The sequence below is a fragment of the Nematolebias whitei genome, chromosome 3 (assembly GCF_014905685.2).
Source record: "Nematolebias whitei isolate Nwh7 chromosome 3, NemWhi1, whole genome shotgun sequence".
In the NCBI taxonomy this organism is placed as follows: Eukaryota; Metazoa; Chordata; class Actinopteri; order Cyprinodontiformes; family Rivulidae; genus Nematolebias; species Nematolebias whitei.
In genome coordinates, this window is record NC_056500.1 from 9,499,668 (window position 1) to 9,519,915 (window position 20,248).

The 20,248-nt window shown below is 39.2% G+C and overlaps 2 protein-coding genes across 2 annotated transcripts in view; one reads left to right on the forward strand and one right to left on the reverse strand.

Annotated features, from left to right (window-relative positions):
- The window catches only part of jund (JunD proto-oncogene, AP-1 transcription factor subunit), an 81,361-nt gene that overhangs the window by 52,185 nt on the left and 8,928 nt on the right, over window positions 1–20,248 (reverse strand). The window lies entirely within an intron of this gene.
- The window catches only part of LOC119430540 (ras-related protein Rab-3A), a 21,900-nt gene continuing 3,500 nt past the window's right edge, over window positions 1,849–20,248 (forward strand). Inside the window, exons 1-3 of the mRNA XM_037697964.1 lie at window positions 1,849–1,913; window positions 15,548–15,772; window positions 18,850–18,968. Of these exons, the coding sequence (XP_037553892.1) occupies window positions 15,548–15,772; window positions 18,850–18,968 (344 nt within the window). The 5' untranslated portion in view covers window positions 1,849–1,913. The remainder of the gene's footprint in view (window positions 1,914–15,547; window positions 15,773–18,849; window positions 18,969–20,248) is intronic.

Consider the following 20,248-nt stretch of genomic DNA (forward strand, 5'->3'; position numbering starts at 1 on the left):
AAAGACCACGCTTTTAATAGATGTTAGCGCGCCGCCGCCTGGTGAGGAGGATCAACTGCAACACCACTTCCGTTTAGTATTTATTAGAGCAATTTTAAGTTAAATAAGTTGTTAAAAATCTACTAATTATTTCCTAAATAGTTACATGGGTAAATACTTCAGCACAGCATAATATAAAAGGGTATACCATCGCAAGTCCATCACAGGAAAGTGCATTAGCTGGACATGGACACCAGTCTCTATCATAACATTTTACTAAAAATGTTTTTAAAAAATATTTATACTTACAAAAAAAAAAAAACCAATATTTTAACTCTGTATGTATTTTTAGGTAAAGAAATAAAAGTTAACGCATTAAGTTTCAAACCTATGTGATGAATAAACACGTTAGTCCACACTGCCACCTGCAGGCTATAAGGCAGCACTGCAAGTCATTTATAAGCTGTGGGGTACATCGTGAACATAAAGAACGCAAAGTCCTTGTCAGGTTATGTCATAAAATTAGGTTTGTACTGACTGTAGTTGTGTTCACTGTGTATTAAATCCTGTTCTGTGTCCCGTTGGTATTGATTTATTTTCTCTGCAGAGATATTTGTTTCAGCTGCCCGGTGTATTATACCTTTGTAGAAATGGCAGCAGTGGTTACTGCTGACCTCCTGATCAATAATTCAGTTTCTCCGGCAGCGCTCATCAATAATAAACGACTGCTTCATTATTTGACACGGAATGTATCAGGACGGATGTTGCAGCCCCGGATTCGTTAAGGGAGCTGTCAATCTTTCACAGTCACTGAAGTCCCGCCCACCGGGCTGCTTCGCCGAGGCCTTGTTAAGGTCACGTGTTGAAGGCGAAAATAACGGAAGTTGTGTAAGCTTTCAAAATAATAATAAATATCCGCGTCAGATTGGATTAAAATATCAAAAGGAAGTTTATTGTTTTACAAGGTCATGGCAACATTAAAAAATTCCTTCAGACAAAAAGTGATTGAATTAAATCATGCAAAAATACATCAAAATCCATTCAACCCAAATTAAAGCACAAATAAATTATTATTTTTATTTTGTATTAGTTTTTATGTATATAAATAGTGCTGGAATGTTTAATAAAATCAGTACATTTTTGTTTGGTACTATATAAAGAAAAGCTGCAATTATAGTGTGTTAATTATTTTATTACTGGTTAAAACACAAAATAGCAGTTTATATGAGTTGAAGTTGCAATTATTCTTTTGAATATTTTAAGACATTTATTCTGTTAATAAGTTTATAATTTGTTGATATATTGACAGTGAAGCTCTGGTGTTTCTCCCGTCAAGTGACGTTTATCCAAATCAAATATTTGAACGGTAATCAACAAATTCATCTTGTTTAAACACGTTTTGTTCGTTATTTATTTTCAACAAAATGTATAATATATAAAAGAAAGAGCTCCACCTCATTTTTACAAACATGTTGCAGTACAAACATGAAGATGAGAGACAACATTTAACTTTTAGTTCATTTTTTAAAATCTTGTGTATTAAAACATTATCTGGCATTAAAAACTGTAACAAAGCCTTGACCTCTGATCAGAGAAAAATCCAAACTTACTGGAAGTCTTTTTCTTTCTAAAGCTCCTTTAAATTAGCTTTTTACATTTTTAAATTTGCTAGCAAAGAGCCAACAAAAGTATTTGAAAGAGACAAAACCAACACTGACATAGACTACAGCTATTTGTATGAACATCTATTACTTAAAACTTACACTTTTACACCTTTCAAAACGCAAAATATTTTGTTGAAACTTGCCACGGATGTGCTTTTGTTTTGAAGTGTAAACCGGATGTTGTTGTGCTCAGACTTTCTGACTTGACTTCTTCGGTGTTTCTGAGGGTGCTGAACGCGGTGGACAGCAGCCGGATAGAAACCAGCAAAGGTAGGTCTTATGTCTGTATTAGTACATTAAAATAACATCCTTATTTACATTTAAATGTATTTTATATTTACTACACGTTTGCTATTTAATGTAAATTATAAGTTGCATATATGCCCGACAGCTCTTTAGATAACGCTTTCTCCAACAGCTGTTTCCAGTGTTAAAAACCATGTTATCCATAATGTGCTGTTATCTGTGAATGAATGAAGGCTGCTGCTGCTTTTGTGGGTCTCTGGTTCGATTCTGGGTCTGCATCCTGCAGGGAAAAGGGCGAGAACCACGATCCAAACTGTTCTGATACAGAATTACAATAAAAGACTGGATCAAGCCAGGCGACAGGAATTTACTTTTGCATACATAATGATGAACAAATTACTAATATTTAATAATATTACTAATATTTAGATTCATCATCAGTGCCTGCATGATAATAGGAATATTGTTGGGATCTAATTGCTTTGTGCCATGGAGCTCAAAACATTTAATAATATGTCACGCTTATCTTTTAATAAATACAGCCAAAAGAATCAAAATGCACAGATAGAAATGGCTTAAAAGCTTGTTTATAATCTGCTATATGTAACAGAAGACAAAACTGCTTCAGTACATTTTAAGCTGTAGCCTTACTGTCCAGAACCATAATGCATTAGAGTCAGTGAGTTTGGTTATTAAAGGAAATCAATACAAAGACACAGTAACACAGGGTGAAGACTCTGTTGGTGTCTTTTTCTTACCTCCAAACACGTCTGTGTGTTTCATTTGAGCTCTGGCTGTCCAGGCCACATCTGCACATCCTGTGCTGGCACTGAACTCACTGCCTGACCTGCAGGCGAGAGTGACTGTCTGTTGTGTCACATGGCAGAAAATCGTACATCCATCCGCCATGTTGCCAGATCCTTCCAGACACATCAGTCTGACTGGGCTACTGTGGTTCTGATGCTTTTCAAATACCAGTGGACTGTAAATGGGAGCTAAAAGTCTCTGAGAGATATGCTTTTGACAGCAGAGAAAATAATTCAAAAGTCTTTTAGTCCTGACATTAAAATTTTAGGCCTAAAGAACAGGAAGCATGGAGGGATCTGCATCTACCTCTGTAGCTTTTTAACCAAAGCTCTTTGGATTTCAGAGAAAGTTGTATTTTCTGTGAAAATGCAGTGAATGCTGAACGGGAGCATTTGCTGAAGCAAAATGAAGCAGAACACTAGCTAAAAGCAGCAAAACATTAGCTAAAGGCTAAAAGTAGCAAAATGTTCACTAAAAGTGACAAAAAGTAGCAGAATGGAAGTTAAAAACTAAAATTAGCATAAGTAGACAAAACAGTTCTGCTGAAGCAGATTTTAAGGAGAACAATGTTTCTGAATGAAGTAGAGGTATCAGTGGGGAAACATCTGTACTAGGGATGCACAATATTGGATTTTGGGCCGATATGCCGATATGTTAAAACTTATTTGGCCGATAACCGATACCGATATTTAATATACTTTCCTTTGTCAGAACATAGCCCTCTTATTTAGTCTTATTTGCTACAAAAACTGTGTAACAGCTGTAAGAGCTGGTGACATATATTCAGTAACAGCCATATGATATGCAGAGCACTTTAACTTATATTAAATGAAAAGAGTTAAATGTTATTTATTAGTATTAGTCACGTGTGATGCTGTCTCACATGTGGAGGCTTGTTCCAGGTTCCTAGCTGCAGTGTGGGATCCTCTGCACTCCTGTGCATGAAGGACAGACTTTTTAAGATCAAAGGTTTGTCTATCCATTTTGCCGTAAGACTAATCATGCTAACGAGGCTAACACTTGACGTCCAAATGTCTGTGGTAAAACTCACCCAAGTGCTATCAGCTATTAGCTTCTCAATGACGTAGGAAATGACGGCTTGTAACGAGTAAGGCTACGTCTGAAAAATATCTGACTGGGGACGATGTAGCGAGGCTCAACGTAGTCCATAAATCTTCAGAATCCGACATCCTCAAAGACAAAATAACTTGCACGCCGCCGACATTTTGACTTCTTCCTCTCCGCCGTGATCAGATCAGGTAGGTGCGCGTGACATCATCACGTTGTGCTGGTGCTGCAGGCATCCTTCTCACTGGGTTGTCGTACAAAAACAGTGTCTTTTATATTGGTGTTATTTTGATGGAACGGCCGATGTCCGATATTTAATTTTAATGCTAATATCGTCTGATACCGATACCATGCTGATAATATCATGCATCCCCAATCTGTAATTAAGGTTAAACCTTTTGAAAAGTATAAAAGTTGCAAACAAAATAGTCATAGCACCAATCTCCTGAATGAGCTGAACGTTTTGGCTAAAATAGTAAATAGTAAATCAAAATGAAGGCAAGTGTTTGTTGCACAAACTGATCCACAAACAGAAGCGAGGTTTAACTTTTACTCTCCAAGCTGAGACTCTAGCTCAACGAGGCTAGCCCGTATAAATAAAAGTTGAATGAATGAATGAAGCCGTCCCGAATCCACCTGCAGACTGCAGCATCAATAAGCACCCTCCACATCCTGCCTGCTCCCCTCGCCGCGTCCTGCTTCTGGATTCTGGGCACAAAATTGAAGAGATGCTATTTTTAGGTTCGCCTTCCTCTCATCTGCATCTCCGCGCTTCCTAGAAGAAGGAGACACGTGAATGGAGGAAAAGGATGGGGGGAAATGCCATGTCTGATCTGACAGCCGTGGAGCCTGCTGTCTGTTTTTGTTAATTACCGATGGTTGTTTCGCGTTTACAGCAGGTTAGTGACAGAATGGTGAATGATGTGTGAGGAGAACACCTGGATACATCTGGATCTTTGTTTCAAACTAGATGAATATGATCCGTCAGTTTTAATTTTCCACTTAGGCATCTGCAAAAAAAAATGGATGCATGCAGTGCAGAAAAGTGCTTAAAACTAGCAACTTGTTGTAGGTCAGAGGTCAATTTATAACTTTGAGGAACGCTAGGACTGTGTTTAATTTAGAAGAGTGGTAGAAAATATTGAAGTCTTGTCAGCATTCTGGTTTAAATGGTGAAGACATATCTGAGTGTTTTTGAAAGAAGAAGGTGTTGGACTGATCTGGGATCAGCTGTGGATGAAACCAGCTGATTCTGTTGAAATGAGCCTGATGAGGCGGCTGCTGCAGCACTTAGCTCAGGACCGGTCCAGCTCCTGCACCATGTCAATCTGTTTTAGGTGACAGGTTTAGAGGAGAGCTCGATGATGTCATCATCCTGCTCTGAAAACACCACTCACGGTCACGATTGGATTAAGATGAAGAATGAAAAAAGACTTCCTTTGGTGGGGATCTGCCTAGAATCCTTGAAGGATTGCTGCTTTTTATATCAGAGATAAGAAGCCAAAAGTAACTAAAAGACAACACCTCATGTTGAGAATTGATGGAGTTGTAGCTGTTTTTGTGTTTTTGAAGGTCAGTTGGACAAATGTTAGGCAACACACTGCAAAAATAAAAACCAAAATCCGTCCAAGATTGTGAGATTTTCTGCCGATGACGCTTTAATAAAACCTTCCTACCTGTTTTCTCCCCTGGCCTCTCTGTAACAGCACGTCCAGCGGATGATGTCAGTGTCCATTTGGCAGTTCGTCCAGCTGAGTTTAAACTCTCACATCACGTCCCCTCCATCAGTCTAGTCTCAGGGTCTTTGTCTTTGCTTACCAGCCCGAGAGAAGATTTACATCTGTCTGATAGGACATTTTATGTGGATGATTTATAAACCAAATAGAAATCTTTGCTCTGTTTTAAATACTGTATTTTTTTTGTATTGTCATATCACAAAAATATAGATGTTAGCCAACTTTAAACCCAATTTGAAGCCAAACAGAGAAAAATAAATACAAATTCAATTCATTTCATTTTATTTATATAGCACCAAGTCACACCAGAAGTCGTCTCAGGACACTGAACAGAAACATATAAAAATAATAATTTAACATTATTTATCTGAGGAGCAGACTGCTTTGAGTTTAACTCCGTCACAGAACTCTCATCTTGAGCGAGCATGAAGGCGACAGTGGAAAGGAAAAACTCCCTCACGAGGACGAAACATTTAGCAGAACAACGCTCAGAACAAGCGGTCGTCTGCTTTGACCGGCTGGGTTTGGTAGGAACAGATACACAATGGCAGGTCAAGAATCACATGTTAAGATATTATCAAACAAAAACTATTCAATTTTAGCAACTCATTTAAGGAAATTAGGTAAATTTGCCCTCCAGTAGTCTAAGCCTATAGCAGCATAACAAACCGACCCTAATTATAGGATTTATCATAAAGGAAAATCTTAAGCCCAGTCTTTACTGGACAATGTGTCAGCCTCACAGACAGAAACTGGAAGTTGGTTCCACAAGAGAGGAGCCTGACAACTGAAAGAGCTTCCTCCTATTTTGCTTTTGGAAACTCTAGGAATCGCGAGTAAACCTGCAGTCTTCTCATGTGAACTGTATATATTTATCCACAGAGTTGATGTGATCAGTGAAATGTTGGACTTTCTGAGATTTAATTTTAAGTTGTCATCAACATACCTGAACCAACTCAGTGGTGTCCCTGAAAAGAACATCAAGGCTCTCTTTTCTACTTCCTCCATGCACAGGTTTACAACAATAGGAGAAACTGGAGACCCCATAGCACACCCATGTTTCTGCCTATAATATTGCTCCCCATATGTGAAGTAGGTTGACTGCAGGCACAGTTTCAAGAGTTGGCGCCGGTCCTGTTGCTCAGAGTGGTGTCTGATGTTAATCTTAAACTGACCACCTCTACTGCATCATCAACAGGAGTGCACGTAAAGAGTGATGTGACATCAAAAGAGACCATTGTTTCATCAGTCTCCATGATGACATCCCTCACTATCAACTATCAGGTGATCAGGTTTCTCAGTGAACACCGATGTCTTCCGTATTGTTATTTTAATGTCTTAATGTCTTGTGCAGTATGTTTTATACCTACTGACTGTGAAACTAATTGCCACTTGGGGATAATAAAGATACTTGAACTTGAACTATTACCCTCTTACAATGCATTTATTGCTAGTATCACTCAGCCCTCTGTGAATAACAAGCAGCCATCAAGGCACTAAAGACTAATTGTTGGGCTGATGGTCCTCCTACATGTCAAGTCAAGTCAACTTTAGTTATAAGCACATTCAAAACAGAAGCTATCATACCAAAGTGCTTCATGCTTCAAAGTGCACATGTGAATAGCTACTTCTTGCTGTCAGCAGCAAACTGGTTGATCCACTGTGAGAAGGTGTTATTTATAAGACTGAGTTTGTTGCAGCTCCTCAGACTGAAGAAGTCTTTTGGATAAAAGACGAAATGTTTCTACAAAGAAGAATCCATCCAGAGGACCTGACTTAACCTTGTTAGAGGTACCCGTGTTTACAGTAGTTTAGTGAAACTAAAGCAGGAGCAGCATCCTGCAGGCTGAAGCACTTCTGCACGATGGGAATATGTTAATTACTTTCAGATTAAACTGAGAGGCCTTTGGTTTGTAAGCTTCTGTATCAAATTAGAGTTTGATGAAGGTTAAAGCAGCCCTGTTCTTCACAGCTCGTCTCATCTCAGCGACGTAGAGAAAAGGATGCAGTAATCTCTGCTCACCGTCACACACAGCTGATGCTCAACAGCCTATTCTGAACGCTAACAAAAGATTATGAAATAGGATTTGTTGACATATGACATCGAATAATCTATTTTCCTGATGTGTTAACACTGTGAAGCCACTAACTCAGCTGAACAATTATGTCAATAACGAATAAATGAGCAGGAATCTGCAGAGCTGATCATACACTTTGTAGGACTCCTTATAAAGCTAGCCAGACAGGAAATACACCAAATCCTGACGGGGATCAGATGTGATGTCACTTCCAGGTTGTTCACTGGGCATGAAGAAACAACACTGTCATGAACGCAGTGAAAACGATGAGACATTGACAGAAGTTCATCAAATTGACGAGTTTTCTGAGCTTCATGTATCTGTGTCTTTCCTTTCTCCTCTTTTCTCGTCATATGTGTGGATCGCTTGATACGCTGACTCTTTGTGACTCACACTGCTGTTCTCACGCTCTGGCTGAGACCCCACTTTGTATAAGCAGTCTCACTTAAAGGAAACAGAGCAATTATGTTATTTTTATCTCATAAAGTATGCAGTGATGTTTTTGATGGGGTGGCTGTGAAGCCAATATTGTCAGAGGAATAATGTTGCTGCAGTTTGATTTTATTTATGTGGATGGAAATTTGTCGTGTTAGATAAATATAGATCAAATAACACTTTTTCTTTCTTAATGTGTTTCCTTTATTGACAGTGAGTTAATTTCTGCATTCGCTCGCTCTGATGATCACATCAATGAAAATATTTGTAGGAAACTGTTTTTCTTTTTTCAAATAGCACTTCAATATATGAGTTTAAAGGACAAAATCTGAATATCTTTACTTTTGGCAACTTTCTGAGTCGCTATTTTTACAGATTTCAGTCTGATCTTCATCAAGTTGAGCTTAAGTGAGATAACTGACTGGACTGGGTACATTCAAGTATTTTCAAGTATAAACTGAAAGAGGCAGAAATGAAGATGTTGAGGTTCTCTTTGGGAGTGACAAGGATGAATAAGATTAGGAGTGAGATCATCAGAGGTACAGCACAGGTTGAACAACTGGGAGATAAAGTTAAAGAGGCCAGACTGAGATGGTTTGGACATGTCCAGAGGAGGGACAGTGGGTATATTGGTAGAAGATGTTAGAAATGCAGCTGCCATGAGAAAGACAAAGAGGAAGAACAAAGAGAAGATATATGGATGCAATTAGAGAGGACATGGAGGTAGATGGAGTGAGGCCAGAGGACAGATGGAGGAGGATGACTCGCTGTGGCAACCCCTGAAGAGGGAAAAGCCAAAAGAAGAAGACTAGTCAGCATGTTATGTATACTTTCATCACTCCAGTTCTAAGGTCAAGGTCACAAATCAAGGTCATCACTTATATAAGGTCTTTGCTAGTCTGTGCCATTGCTATAGAGTGTCGTAATGCTGTATAATAGTTTATTGTTGGGCATACATGCGTCGTGTTGTACTTTTGTTACTTCATGCTTTGGTTAATTGAGTCTCACTTTTTTTTACGTAGGTGCAGTTTATTGTTAACGTTGCCTCCTACGTGGTCTGACTCTCTAGTATATCTTAAGTAGCACTAAAAGAAAAACTTTACATCTCAGAATTTCAGCTCATTTTGCTTTAAATGGCTGGAAAATTTCAGATGAATTTAACTGATTACAGTACTGATGCTATAGTTTCACGTTATAAGTTCAGAAAAATACACTCAGTAATAATTTGAGCATCTTTGTGCAGAGCTCACTGCTGTAATGTGCCCCCTGTAGCTCATCGTTTCACACATTTCACCACTTGCTCAATCTGCCCCTATCAGTTTGTTAGGGAGGGGTCGGCTCGGCTTCAATTTTTAACAAGGATTTCTCTGTTCCTTCATGTAATTGATAGTCTAAAGCTGTGAAGGGGCTGCTGTTGTTTTGTTTGTCGCTTTATTCCCTGAGAGTTCTAGTGTTCCTCTGCAGTCGAGTTGCGATAACAGTCTAAATATAGAGACGGGTGGAGGGGCTCAAAGAGTAGTGACGGCTCAGATCACTGTGCTCTCAAGAATCACCAAGGTCTTTTAGCATTTGGTTTTTTAGTTCACATACCAAAAGTTTGTAGTCAGCCAATTTGCTATTTTATACATGTTCACTATTTGATAAGATCTGTGATGTGATATTCCATATGACCAGATTATCTATACTGACCTGGTTTTGATACTTTGGTTTGTATTATTGTGCTTAACAAGTTTCATGCTGTAAAACATAGCTTTATGCTTTTTTGACACATTTTCTATTTTCCTCTTTCATCGATTCTTTGTCAGTAATACAACTTTTCTTTATATATTTTTCTTAGGTGTATTGGAGTATCACTGCAGTGTTTCCCCTAACATTATACAAGCAGGGCGCCGTGCCCCGTTAACAGAACTGAGCGCCCTGCCTACGGAACCGAACCGAACTGTATGCACCCCACCCGCTGCCTGTCAGTACTGGCGTAACGCTAAGATAGCTGCGCAATATAGGTGTGCTAGCTAAAAAGCTAAAGGCAGCAGTCACGCTGCCTCTTCCATCACTGAACCCTCACGTTGAACACCTCCCCTCCACGCTCGAAAACTGCCAGTACAAACAGCGCTCAGCTCAGCTGTGTCTCTGCACAGCTGTGTCTCTGCACCCCCCCCCCCCAATAAAACAGCCAGTACACTACAAACAACACAAAGCTCAGCTGTGTTTCTCCTGCCCCCCTCACACGACAAAAATTATGGATGAGATGAGTGCCCTGCCATGGCAAGTTATCTAGGGGAAACACTGCACTGTATGCTGATGATACTCAGGTTTATGTTTTATTGATAGTAAAAATTTTAGTTGAAAATAGTTAAAACATTTTTGGTTTTAGTGACTGAAAAACTAATAATGTGGTGCTGGTTGGGCACTTGTTCAAAAGCCCCTTCACGTCAGGACTTGGATTTTTTTCTGTCCACGTCAGTATAATTTCTGAATGATTTGTGGCAGCATGGGGGTTTGTAGCCAGCTTGTCACTGATGCACCTTTGTTCTGCCAAGTGAGGCAGTCACAGAGCTGTAACAGTCAGCATGTGAGATAGTACCATACTTAGTTTCCACCTTAAAAGTTCCACCGCCATATAAGTCGCATTAGTCCAATTATGTCTAATAAAGTGGAAAAAACATAAATATGTCATTTCGCCTAATAAGTCACACCTATTATGCATCACCACTGACCACCCGGAAACGTGGGCCGGTGTTATGCCAAAAATCGATTGTCTGCCAAATGGCAGCTGCGGGAGCGTCCACGGGAGGACTTTAACAAGAATTTAACAAGATTAACAGTTTAAAAACAATTGTTTGTTTGCTCGACATTATAGCAAATGTGTGTCTCAGTTTAACTTTTGCTTAATAAATGCACTTTAATGGTCAAATAAGCTGCATTTTGCGTGGGTGGAGCGGCGAAATGCAGCTCCAGGAGTTCCGGAGCAAGACGGAGGTGGCTTGGTATGGCAAGCCGAGTGTCTCATTAATAGCCATTTTTACTTATTAATGAGACACTTGGCTTGCCATATTGGTTGAGGGCCCTCTAGCAGCTGAAAATGGTAGTGTTCAATATTTTTCTTGTCAGAATGAATGAAATCGTCAGATCTCAGCCAAAAAAATTGGATTATAAATATGGGGGGAAAACGTAAATTAGTCTCTTCAGACTATAAGTCGCAGGACTTGCTAATTTATGTAAAAATATGCAACTTATAGTCTGAAAAGTATGGTGAGCCTGTTTGTCAGCTCAGTCAGATGGCGTATGGTCTGTTCCATGGCATTAAAGACCATTACCAAGGAGTAGTTTGATGATGACAAGTAGCAACATTATATTTAGTTTAAAATGTTGGTTAACCACAAGGAGTACAAACTTAATTGATCATGTTTTGAAAATAGTATGAGTGAGACATTAGTCACACTTTCAATACGTAACGCTCCATGTCAACACAACTGACTTCTGCTCCATGCCTTTTTACCTTTTGCAGAACTCGCTTTATTTCTGAAAGTGTGGGTGTATGCAGGATGTGGCCGACTCCATTTCTGATTTATGAACAACCAGAGGCTGCTTAAAGATGGACGGGGTTTAGCAGCCATTTTGCAGAACTCTTTCTGAACGTGCTTATTGTCTTTTGCCCACGTTTCAAAAGTTTTTCTTTCAATCTTCAGTCCCTGGCACTTTTTAATAAATTTAAAGTAAAGAACCTCCAATGTTTTTGTTGCCATTATAATTGCATTTTGCAGATCTGACATTTTGTTAAAGCCAAATTCTTTTACAGCAGCATTGTAGCCAAACTGCAACATTTGTTTTTGTAACTGTGCTATTTGTATATTAGAAAGCGTGAGGCACCGATATTCCATTCCCAGTTCGACCAGACAAACAAACTGTTGTTATAGAAGCATAAAAATAAAAAGAAAGCATAAAACATTTCATTTTTGACAGCATGTTTAGTGAAAGATTAATTGGAAAATGTTGTAATTTGTTTCTACAGTAAGTAGGTTGCAAAGTAGGTTTCTATGGTCAAGACCTGGCCTTTTGGTCGGACGTTTATTATAACAAGAACAAAAAGAAGTAAAGAAAAATAAATATTGTATGCATTCATTGACATATTCAGCTCTGAAACCAGATCAGGTCGTCTTTGTTTTTAATTCAGTGGGATTTCCAAGTTAAGGTTATAAAAGGTTCATGTTATTACTTTGTAAAAAAAAAAATAAAGAATCATAAAATGAGCTAAAACAATCCAAACTGTGGAAATCAGAACCTCAATAAAACACAACAAACCCCAGAGATCATGCACTGTATTTAAAACAGATACACTAGATTGAGTTTCCATTTGAGGAAACTTGCTTGTGAGTGTACGAAAGGGCGGCAAACTCTAAAGTTACAGCTGTCGTGTGTAGTTGTCGGTGGTGTCGCTTGTAGGTGTAGCTATCAGGTTACATCTTTAATGAACTGCAACTTAAGCTGACAGCATGACTCCTATCAAGAAGGGAACATCTTGAGTTTTTAGGAGACCGAAGACTTACCGTAAGTGTGGACTAAAGTGACATTTGTCTGGTAAATGGTAACAACACCTTGTTGCTAGGCCTGTCACGATGAACAATAAATCAATTAATCGCTTGATGAATGAAAATTATCAGCCCCATTTTCATTTACCGGCTTTATCGTTTCTTTGTATCTCTCTCTTTCCACTGAAGACACGGCTCAACTCCGTTGCTCTTCACCGACCCATCCCTTTCTCTTTAAAGTCAGTTTTAACCGTCCAAAATCGCATTTTTGGATCGTTAAAAGCAGCTAAGCTGAGAAGCTAAGCTACGAGCTAAGCTAACAAGCCGACCTCGGGAATAAACCTCCATCTTGTTGAAGCTCCAAAATTCACGGTTGAAACCCATGCCTTTGTGTAAAAAGTTGTTTGTCTCTGCAAAAAGAAGTTGAGAATTTGTTTACTGATTTTTTTTTTATTTATTAAAAGCTTTGTGTGAAAAATGCTATGCTAAAGAGCTCAAATCACAGAGCGTCCGCCATGTCACCATGTCACGTCAAGGGGCCTCCCTCACATTTTTCTTTAAGACACCCTACTCAACTATCCATCTTTTAGTTCAAACAGTCTTATACTGCCATCAGGTGGTCAAACAAGGTGCTACACTCCAAACAAATCAACATTTCTTCTAAAATTTGACAATTGATTATTGTTAAATTTCAAACAATATTATAGTTTATCGCAATAATTTCTGAGACAGTTAATTTTTCCATCCATCCATCCATTATCTTCCGCTTATTCCGAAGTCGGGTCACGGGGGCAGCAGCTTGAGCAGGGAGGCCCAGACATCTCTTTCCACAGCCACCTCTTCCAGCTCTTCTGGGAGGATTCCAAGGTGTTCCCAGTCCAACCAAGAGACATAGTCTCTCCAGTGTGTCCTGGGTCTTCCCCAGGGTCTTCTCCCAGTTGGACATGCCCAAAGCACCTCCCTAGGGAGATGCCGAAGCATCCTTACCAGATGCCCGAACCACCTCAACTGGCTCCTCTGTGGAGGAGTAGCGGTTCTACTCCAAGTCTCTCCTGAATAACTGAACTTCTCACCATCTCTAAGGGAGAGTCCAGCTACCCTGCGGAGAAAACTCATTTCATCCACCTATATCCGCGATCTTATTCTTTCAGTCACTACCCAGAGCTCATGACCATAGGTGAGGGTAGGAACGTAGACCGACCGGTAAACAGAGAGATTTGCCTTACAGCTCAGCTCTCTCGTCACCACAATGGACCGGTACAGAGTCCGCAATACTGCAGATGCTGCACCAATCCGTCTGTCAATCTCAAGCTCCATTCTTCCCTCACTCGTGAACAATTGCGCAGCAAAATTTGTTGCTTCTCATCCAAATTGTAAACTGTAAGTAAATAGTAGATGTTACAATCTTTGTCCATACTTTGCTAAAATTAGTTTCATAAGGCTCCAAACAACTCCAGACAAGCTCACAGTAAGTCAGGGGTGTCCAAACATTTTCATAGCTGGGCCAGAACAGTCATGAAAAGACTTGTGCGCCAGAAAATTTTGAATTTAAGAAAATAAAAAAGTTTACAAATTGTTATTTCCCCCCTCATTTTTAAACTCTCAACATCTTGAACAATATTTTGGAGAAAGGCTAAAAGTTTAAATTATTGCAGATCCAGAACATTAGGAGCCTCATTAACATACACCCTTTTTTTTAATTTAAAGAATTTAATTTATGAGATTGTTTGTTTAGGTCTATTATTTGTTTTCTTGTGCTTGGAAAGTTAATTTTTGTTTATTTTCAGAGACAAAAGCCTAAAACGAGTATCTGCTCTTTAAAAAGGGGATGGAACTTCAAACACCAGTTTGGACCATGGACCAAAAGGGTCATCCAAGTTCTGAAAACCCGTTCAGCTGGCAGTCGCTAAAACAGATTAATGGAAGGTTTGAAGAGACACTGATAAAGTGGATCAACTTGTATCTCGATGATACCACTTTATATTCTTTTAAACATGTCCAATTTCTCTCCTTCGATTATTTAATCACCTGCAATTGTTTTATTTGAAAACACTTGTTATATTATTATTATATTATATTATATTATTAGACAAGTTTTATGAATCATTATCCAAAATTCTACTTTTTGGTAGGTCAGCGAAGACTTGTAGGATAAATTATAGCTCAATATTTGTACTGTACTTAATATTGCTCATTTTGAGAAGCTTATTTTAATTTGTTTTGCTGTTAAACCTAAAATTTTAAAACGTATCACCATTAAATCTAAAGAAGGTCTACATCCACATCAGCCTCTTAAGCCTGTGGGTCGGAACACCATTCTTTAATTGCAGTCGAGGGCCACACAAAATTACTCCAAGGACCTTAAATGGCCCTTGGGCCACACTTTGGACACCCCTGCAGTAAGTGATGCTGAATTAATCCTCAGACTTTATTCTTCGGACGTTGTGACCGATTGCTTCTAAAATTTTACTGGTGAGGAAAATCTAAACAAAAAAAAATCAGATTTTCCCCTGACGCTGCAACATGCTGCTTTGATTAATATCAAGGAAGCGAATGCACAACGTTTAAGACCATCTAGTTCATCACTGTCGACTGTTATGCTGAGACTAACAGAAGCTGCAGGAATCTCATTGTTTGTCTGAACCTTCATTAAGAGTATAAACTTCTCTACGAAACACCTCCACAGTATATATTCCACAAACAAATCAATAAAACCAACTTTACTTTTTTGTTGTTTTTGCTCAAAAATGATGAATCAGTCGTCAGCCCTAGTCATTAATCACCACAGCTCTAGTCTGCATTTTCCTCATACAGTACATGTAGATAAATATCTTATCTACAGCGTGTTTGTACGACTTGTGGTGTTAATAACTGCCCTATTGCTCATGTCTTTATATAATGGAAATATAATATATATTTGCCTCCAAAGATAAAACAGCTCCACAAGCTGTGATCACCAAAAATATTTAATATGAAGGTGTTTTTCTTTCCTCTGTTTCCACCAGATGGCCTCGGCAACAGCGACCTATGGACAGAAGGAGGCTTCTGACCAGAACTTTGACTATATGTTCAAGATCCTGATCATTGGTAACAGCAGCGTGGGGAAAACCTCCTTCCTGTTCCGCTACGCCGACGACTCCTTCACGCCAGCTTTTGTGAGCACGGTGGGGATCGACTTCAAGGTGAAGACCATCTACAGGAATGACAAGAGGATCAAACTTCAGATCTGGGTAAGACAAAAGCAAAGGGACCGGTGTCTGCTTATAGCTAACTGTGCATCCCCGCGTGGTTCGATGGGTTTTTAATATTGCAGCACGTCAAATTTCAGAAGATGTTTCCCGTCATGTCTGACAGAGTCATCTGCTGCTCTGTGATACGTCGCCCCGTGCTGCAGTTCTGTTATGCAAACTGTCCTCAGATTGCACCGAGCACATGCAACGTCGCCTCCTCTGCAGCCTTTTCATTCACACCAGCCTAGGATGGGTAAAAAAAGAACAAGTACAGAAGTGATGAGAGGCGACGTGTCCTCAGGAGTAAGCAGAATGTTTCCTCTGATGTTGTGTTGCATCATGCGTTGGGTAGAAACTCAAGAGAAAACAGTGTGGAAACAATAAAGAGCAGCTTGCAACGGTGTCTGAAGCATCACATCGTTTGCAGCAGCCTGAGCTGTACCAGAAAGGTGTTTGTGTGTATGTGTGCCTCTGTCGTCAACATTTGCCAGGTCTTGCCTCTGGAAAGGAAGAAGTGATTAGCCAATCGGAGCACAAGAAAACCATGACTGGGTGCTTCTCCCTTCCCCCAAATACTACACATCAGTAGCTTTCCCGTAGTCACCATCCCCCACGTTTCAGCCGAGATTCAAGGAGAAAATGAAAATTATTTGAGCTGAAATGCAGAATGAATATTTCTTTATCAATGAGCAATAAACGGAATTAAGGCCAATATGATTTGTCATATTCATGTACACACTCGTGCATAATATTTCTCTAAAAACAGCGGCGTTGGTGTGTGTGTGCGTTTAACAGTTCTGTGCACGCTGCTTTCTTACACTAAGATACATTATTTAATGCTTTTATTAAAAAAAAAAAAACTGTTTGGAAACTTTACACTTCTTTCATTTCTTCTGAAGTTGCTCTTTTTTGGTGTTTTTATTCTAGAATTGCGCCGCTCAGGGCGGCTGCATGCTGGAGTAGCTCTGCTACATCCATTCTGGGATATTGCTTTTGAAAACTTTATTTCCTCTTTTTCTGGATGTAAATCACTTTTTTTGGATGATTATTTCCTCTGGTATCTGATGCTGTGCAGCTGGAAGGATGTTTTACTGAAAACGTTTTGCTTTTGGACATTGGTTATGATGCGTAACCGTGACAACAAGGTTGGGTGGAGGACGAAACGTCTCAGCAACAAAAGAAACAGTCCAGATGACCGGACTGAACATTATTGGATAACAACAAGGCATTTTTTTTAACAACTGGGAGCAGCTTTAACATCTCAAAAGCTCAGCTACAGCCCCAAATCTCAAATGAGTTGAAAAGGAGATGCCATGGACGCGTTCGTGTCTACCTGCCGGAGGTGCAACAACAACAGCAACATTTAATTTCCCTTTGGGATTAATAAAGTATTATTGAATTGAATTGAATACTGCTCATGTTCATGAACTGAGCAGACCTTGTTTTGTTTGTCATAATTCTGTCTCTCTTGTTCTCCTGTTGTAGAGAGTCCTCAGAAATTATTTAAGTGTGAACTAACTAACTAAACATAGAAAGATTACTATTTGAATGTGCATTAGCCAGGTAAGAACTATGTAAATTAACAAGATTCAGCAGGTGAAAAATAATCTGGTATGTGTATTTTTATGGATGAGGCAAAACCTAAAAGTTGAACAGAAACAAGCCGACAGCGAAGCTTGTCCCGTTCTGGCTTCAACTTCATGGTTTTGGTCCGAGGTCTGCCTTTATTTAATTTTTGGTTTTCAATCAAACCACCTTTAAAGTTGATCCGGATACTTTTACCTGCACACATTTGGTAGTCTGAACGCAGTCCGTTGTCAACGTACAGCGTTTCACTGCTGTTGATTTTTACAGGTTTAAATCTTCAGTATTTCTTTGGACACATTTTATATTACATCTGTTAGATAATAAAGCTCACAACTCCACAATAATGTGACCCAAAACTTCAGTTTTTTTCATTTTGCATTGAACATGTCCAGTCCCTTCTTGGAACGGTTCAACCTTCAACGCGAAGTCAGATGACAATAAACCTCAAATCTCCAACAAGCTTGTGCGTTACCATGGTGACACGTCTCACGTTTGTGACAATGTTTGCAGAAAACATTTGGCTGAAGTGTTATTGGGTTTACTTCAGGCGGTGAGGGATATTTACAGCCAACATCACTGAAAGTCTGCCATTTGTGTCAAAAACCGAACATCACCAGGATGTACAAAGTTTTCATCTGTGACAAATGCTGAATTTTGTTGCTTGGTTTCAGAAAGTTATCTCGTTTTTCTTTTGAGTTACACCCTTAGTTGACACTGAGACCTTTTCACCAAGTTCCTACACCAGTTACGCTGCAGCATGACTCAAATTTATTAAAATCTGACATACACAATCCAATTTATTGACAGTTTGGGCGCAGTAAAATATTCTGAACCAAAAATAAATGCTCACTTTATTGTTATTTATGTATAACGACTTCATATGTTGTTTGCTGAATATGCTAAGATTTTTTTTAAGCGTCTCCTTTTCTGAAATGTTTCATTTTTAGACTTTTTGGTGAGCACAAAGAGTGTTCGTTACATAACTCCACTCCGTCTACCTACACTGACAAGTGAGGTATAAAACTAAAGCTCTTATCCCGTTCTGCCTGCAGCATGAAGGGATGAGGACAGGACAATAAACACAACAGTGTATTTAGGTTGTAACAGTCTCTAAAAATAGATTAAATTAAATTGCTGTCATCTTCAGACTGACAGTATGTGACTGAGTGCAGACATTCGAAGCTCTTTTACCTTCACATCGTCATTTAGATTCATTCTGTGAAGTCCAGATATGATTTGCTAAGATGTTTCATGATGACTAAGTTCAGTGTTAAGAATTGAATCAAGTAAAAACAGCTGTGTTTTCCTTGTGTAACTCCACAGTTAATCACACATAAGGTTTACACATTACCACATTTTATCTAGTGTGAAATGTTTAACAGATTAAATTTAAGAAACAGTTTTTGTCATCTATGTCCAGGAACATTGACTTTCTGTGAATAAGTTTTATAAAGGTCCAACAGAATTGTGCTATTTTGTTCCCCCTGCAGGACACAGCAGGTCAGGAGCGTTACCGCACCATCACCACAGCTTACTACCGAGGAGCCATGGGCTTCATCCTCATGTATGACATCACAAATGAGGAGTCCTTCAACGCTGTCCAGGACTGGTATGTCTTCATCTAACAGACAGTTTTTTACAGGCGTATGGATGATGGATAAAACAGGACCTGGAAAGTCAGAAACAGACCCAGAGATATGCAGAAGCTGACAAAAGAACGAGGCAGATGAAGGTGTTCAGGTTTCAGGATGTTTCTAGGAGTCTAAAATATCTGAGTCAGATGCTGCAGGAACAGGATATTTTATCCTTTTGTCTCTATCAACGAAAGCAGCTGAAACACCAAGTTTCTTTTGTTCCTTTCACTCTAAACCACGTGTGTCAAACTCAAGGCCTGCGGGCCAGATGTGGCCCACCACGGCATTTATATGGCCCGCAAGAGCTTAAAAGATCTGATTGTCGTATAATAAATGTCAAAAGGGTGCACTGACAACAAAACTACATTTCCCATAATGCATGCTGATTATGTTACCCATGAAGTAACAGCATCCCACCACTAGATTGTAGTTTTTCCCAGTTTTTCCCAGCAAAATTTGTTATCGTGACAGGCCTAGCTTCAAGGAGAGAAACCGGTATGTCTTTTGCGTTGGCTGATCAGAAGATCGTCGGTTCAAGCCCCGGTACCAACAACATCAAAAATGTGGATGGGGTAGGTGAAGCACCCACACCTGCCCCCACCCTCATTCGCCCCACTCTGGGCCCATGAGCAAGGCCCTTAACCCCCATCTGCTCCCTAAACAGTTCTCTCTTGAAAATGAGTTCTCGTGTCTCAATGAGACTACCTGTATGAATAAAGAGTAAATGGAAAATAAAAGTGTTATGAGGCAGTGGTGGTCATCAAAGAGTACAATTTACGTCGACCTTTTGACACTAAACACGGAGATAAGTATGACAAAGTGAGTCTTCAACCCTAGTGTTGTTATTTTGAGTTTATTATATTTATTAAATGTCTTTTATTATATTATTTTAAATTCACAAATTTGGGATTGCAGGTTTTGTGTATATGCAGACAAATGTTTTCTATAATACCATCTCTCATTAGTTGGATGTATGACACTTGCCAGGTTGTGTGCAGCCATTTGTTTTTTGTAAAACCGTCACACATGTTCTTAGCAACTCCCAAACGTTGGTTGAATTGTTATTCTGCCCGTCTTAACTATGACAAAAAAAGATTTGAACAAAGTTAATATCATAACTTGTTATTTTTCCTTATTCACTTGGAAAGTTTGAGTGTTGATTTATGGAGTAATGTGGGTTTCATAACCTGGCAAATTAAAAGGTTTTATTATGTTATAACAGAGCAACAAGCAGACATATTTTTCTACATCTATG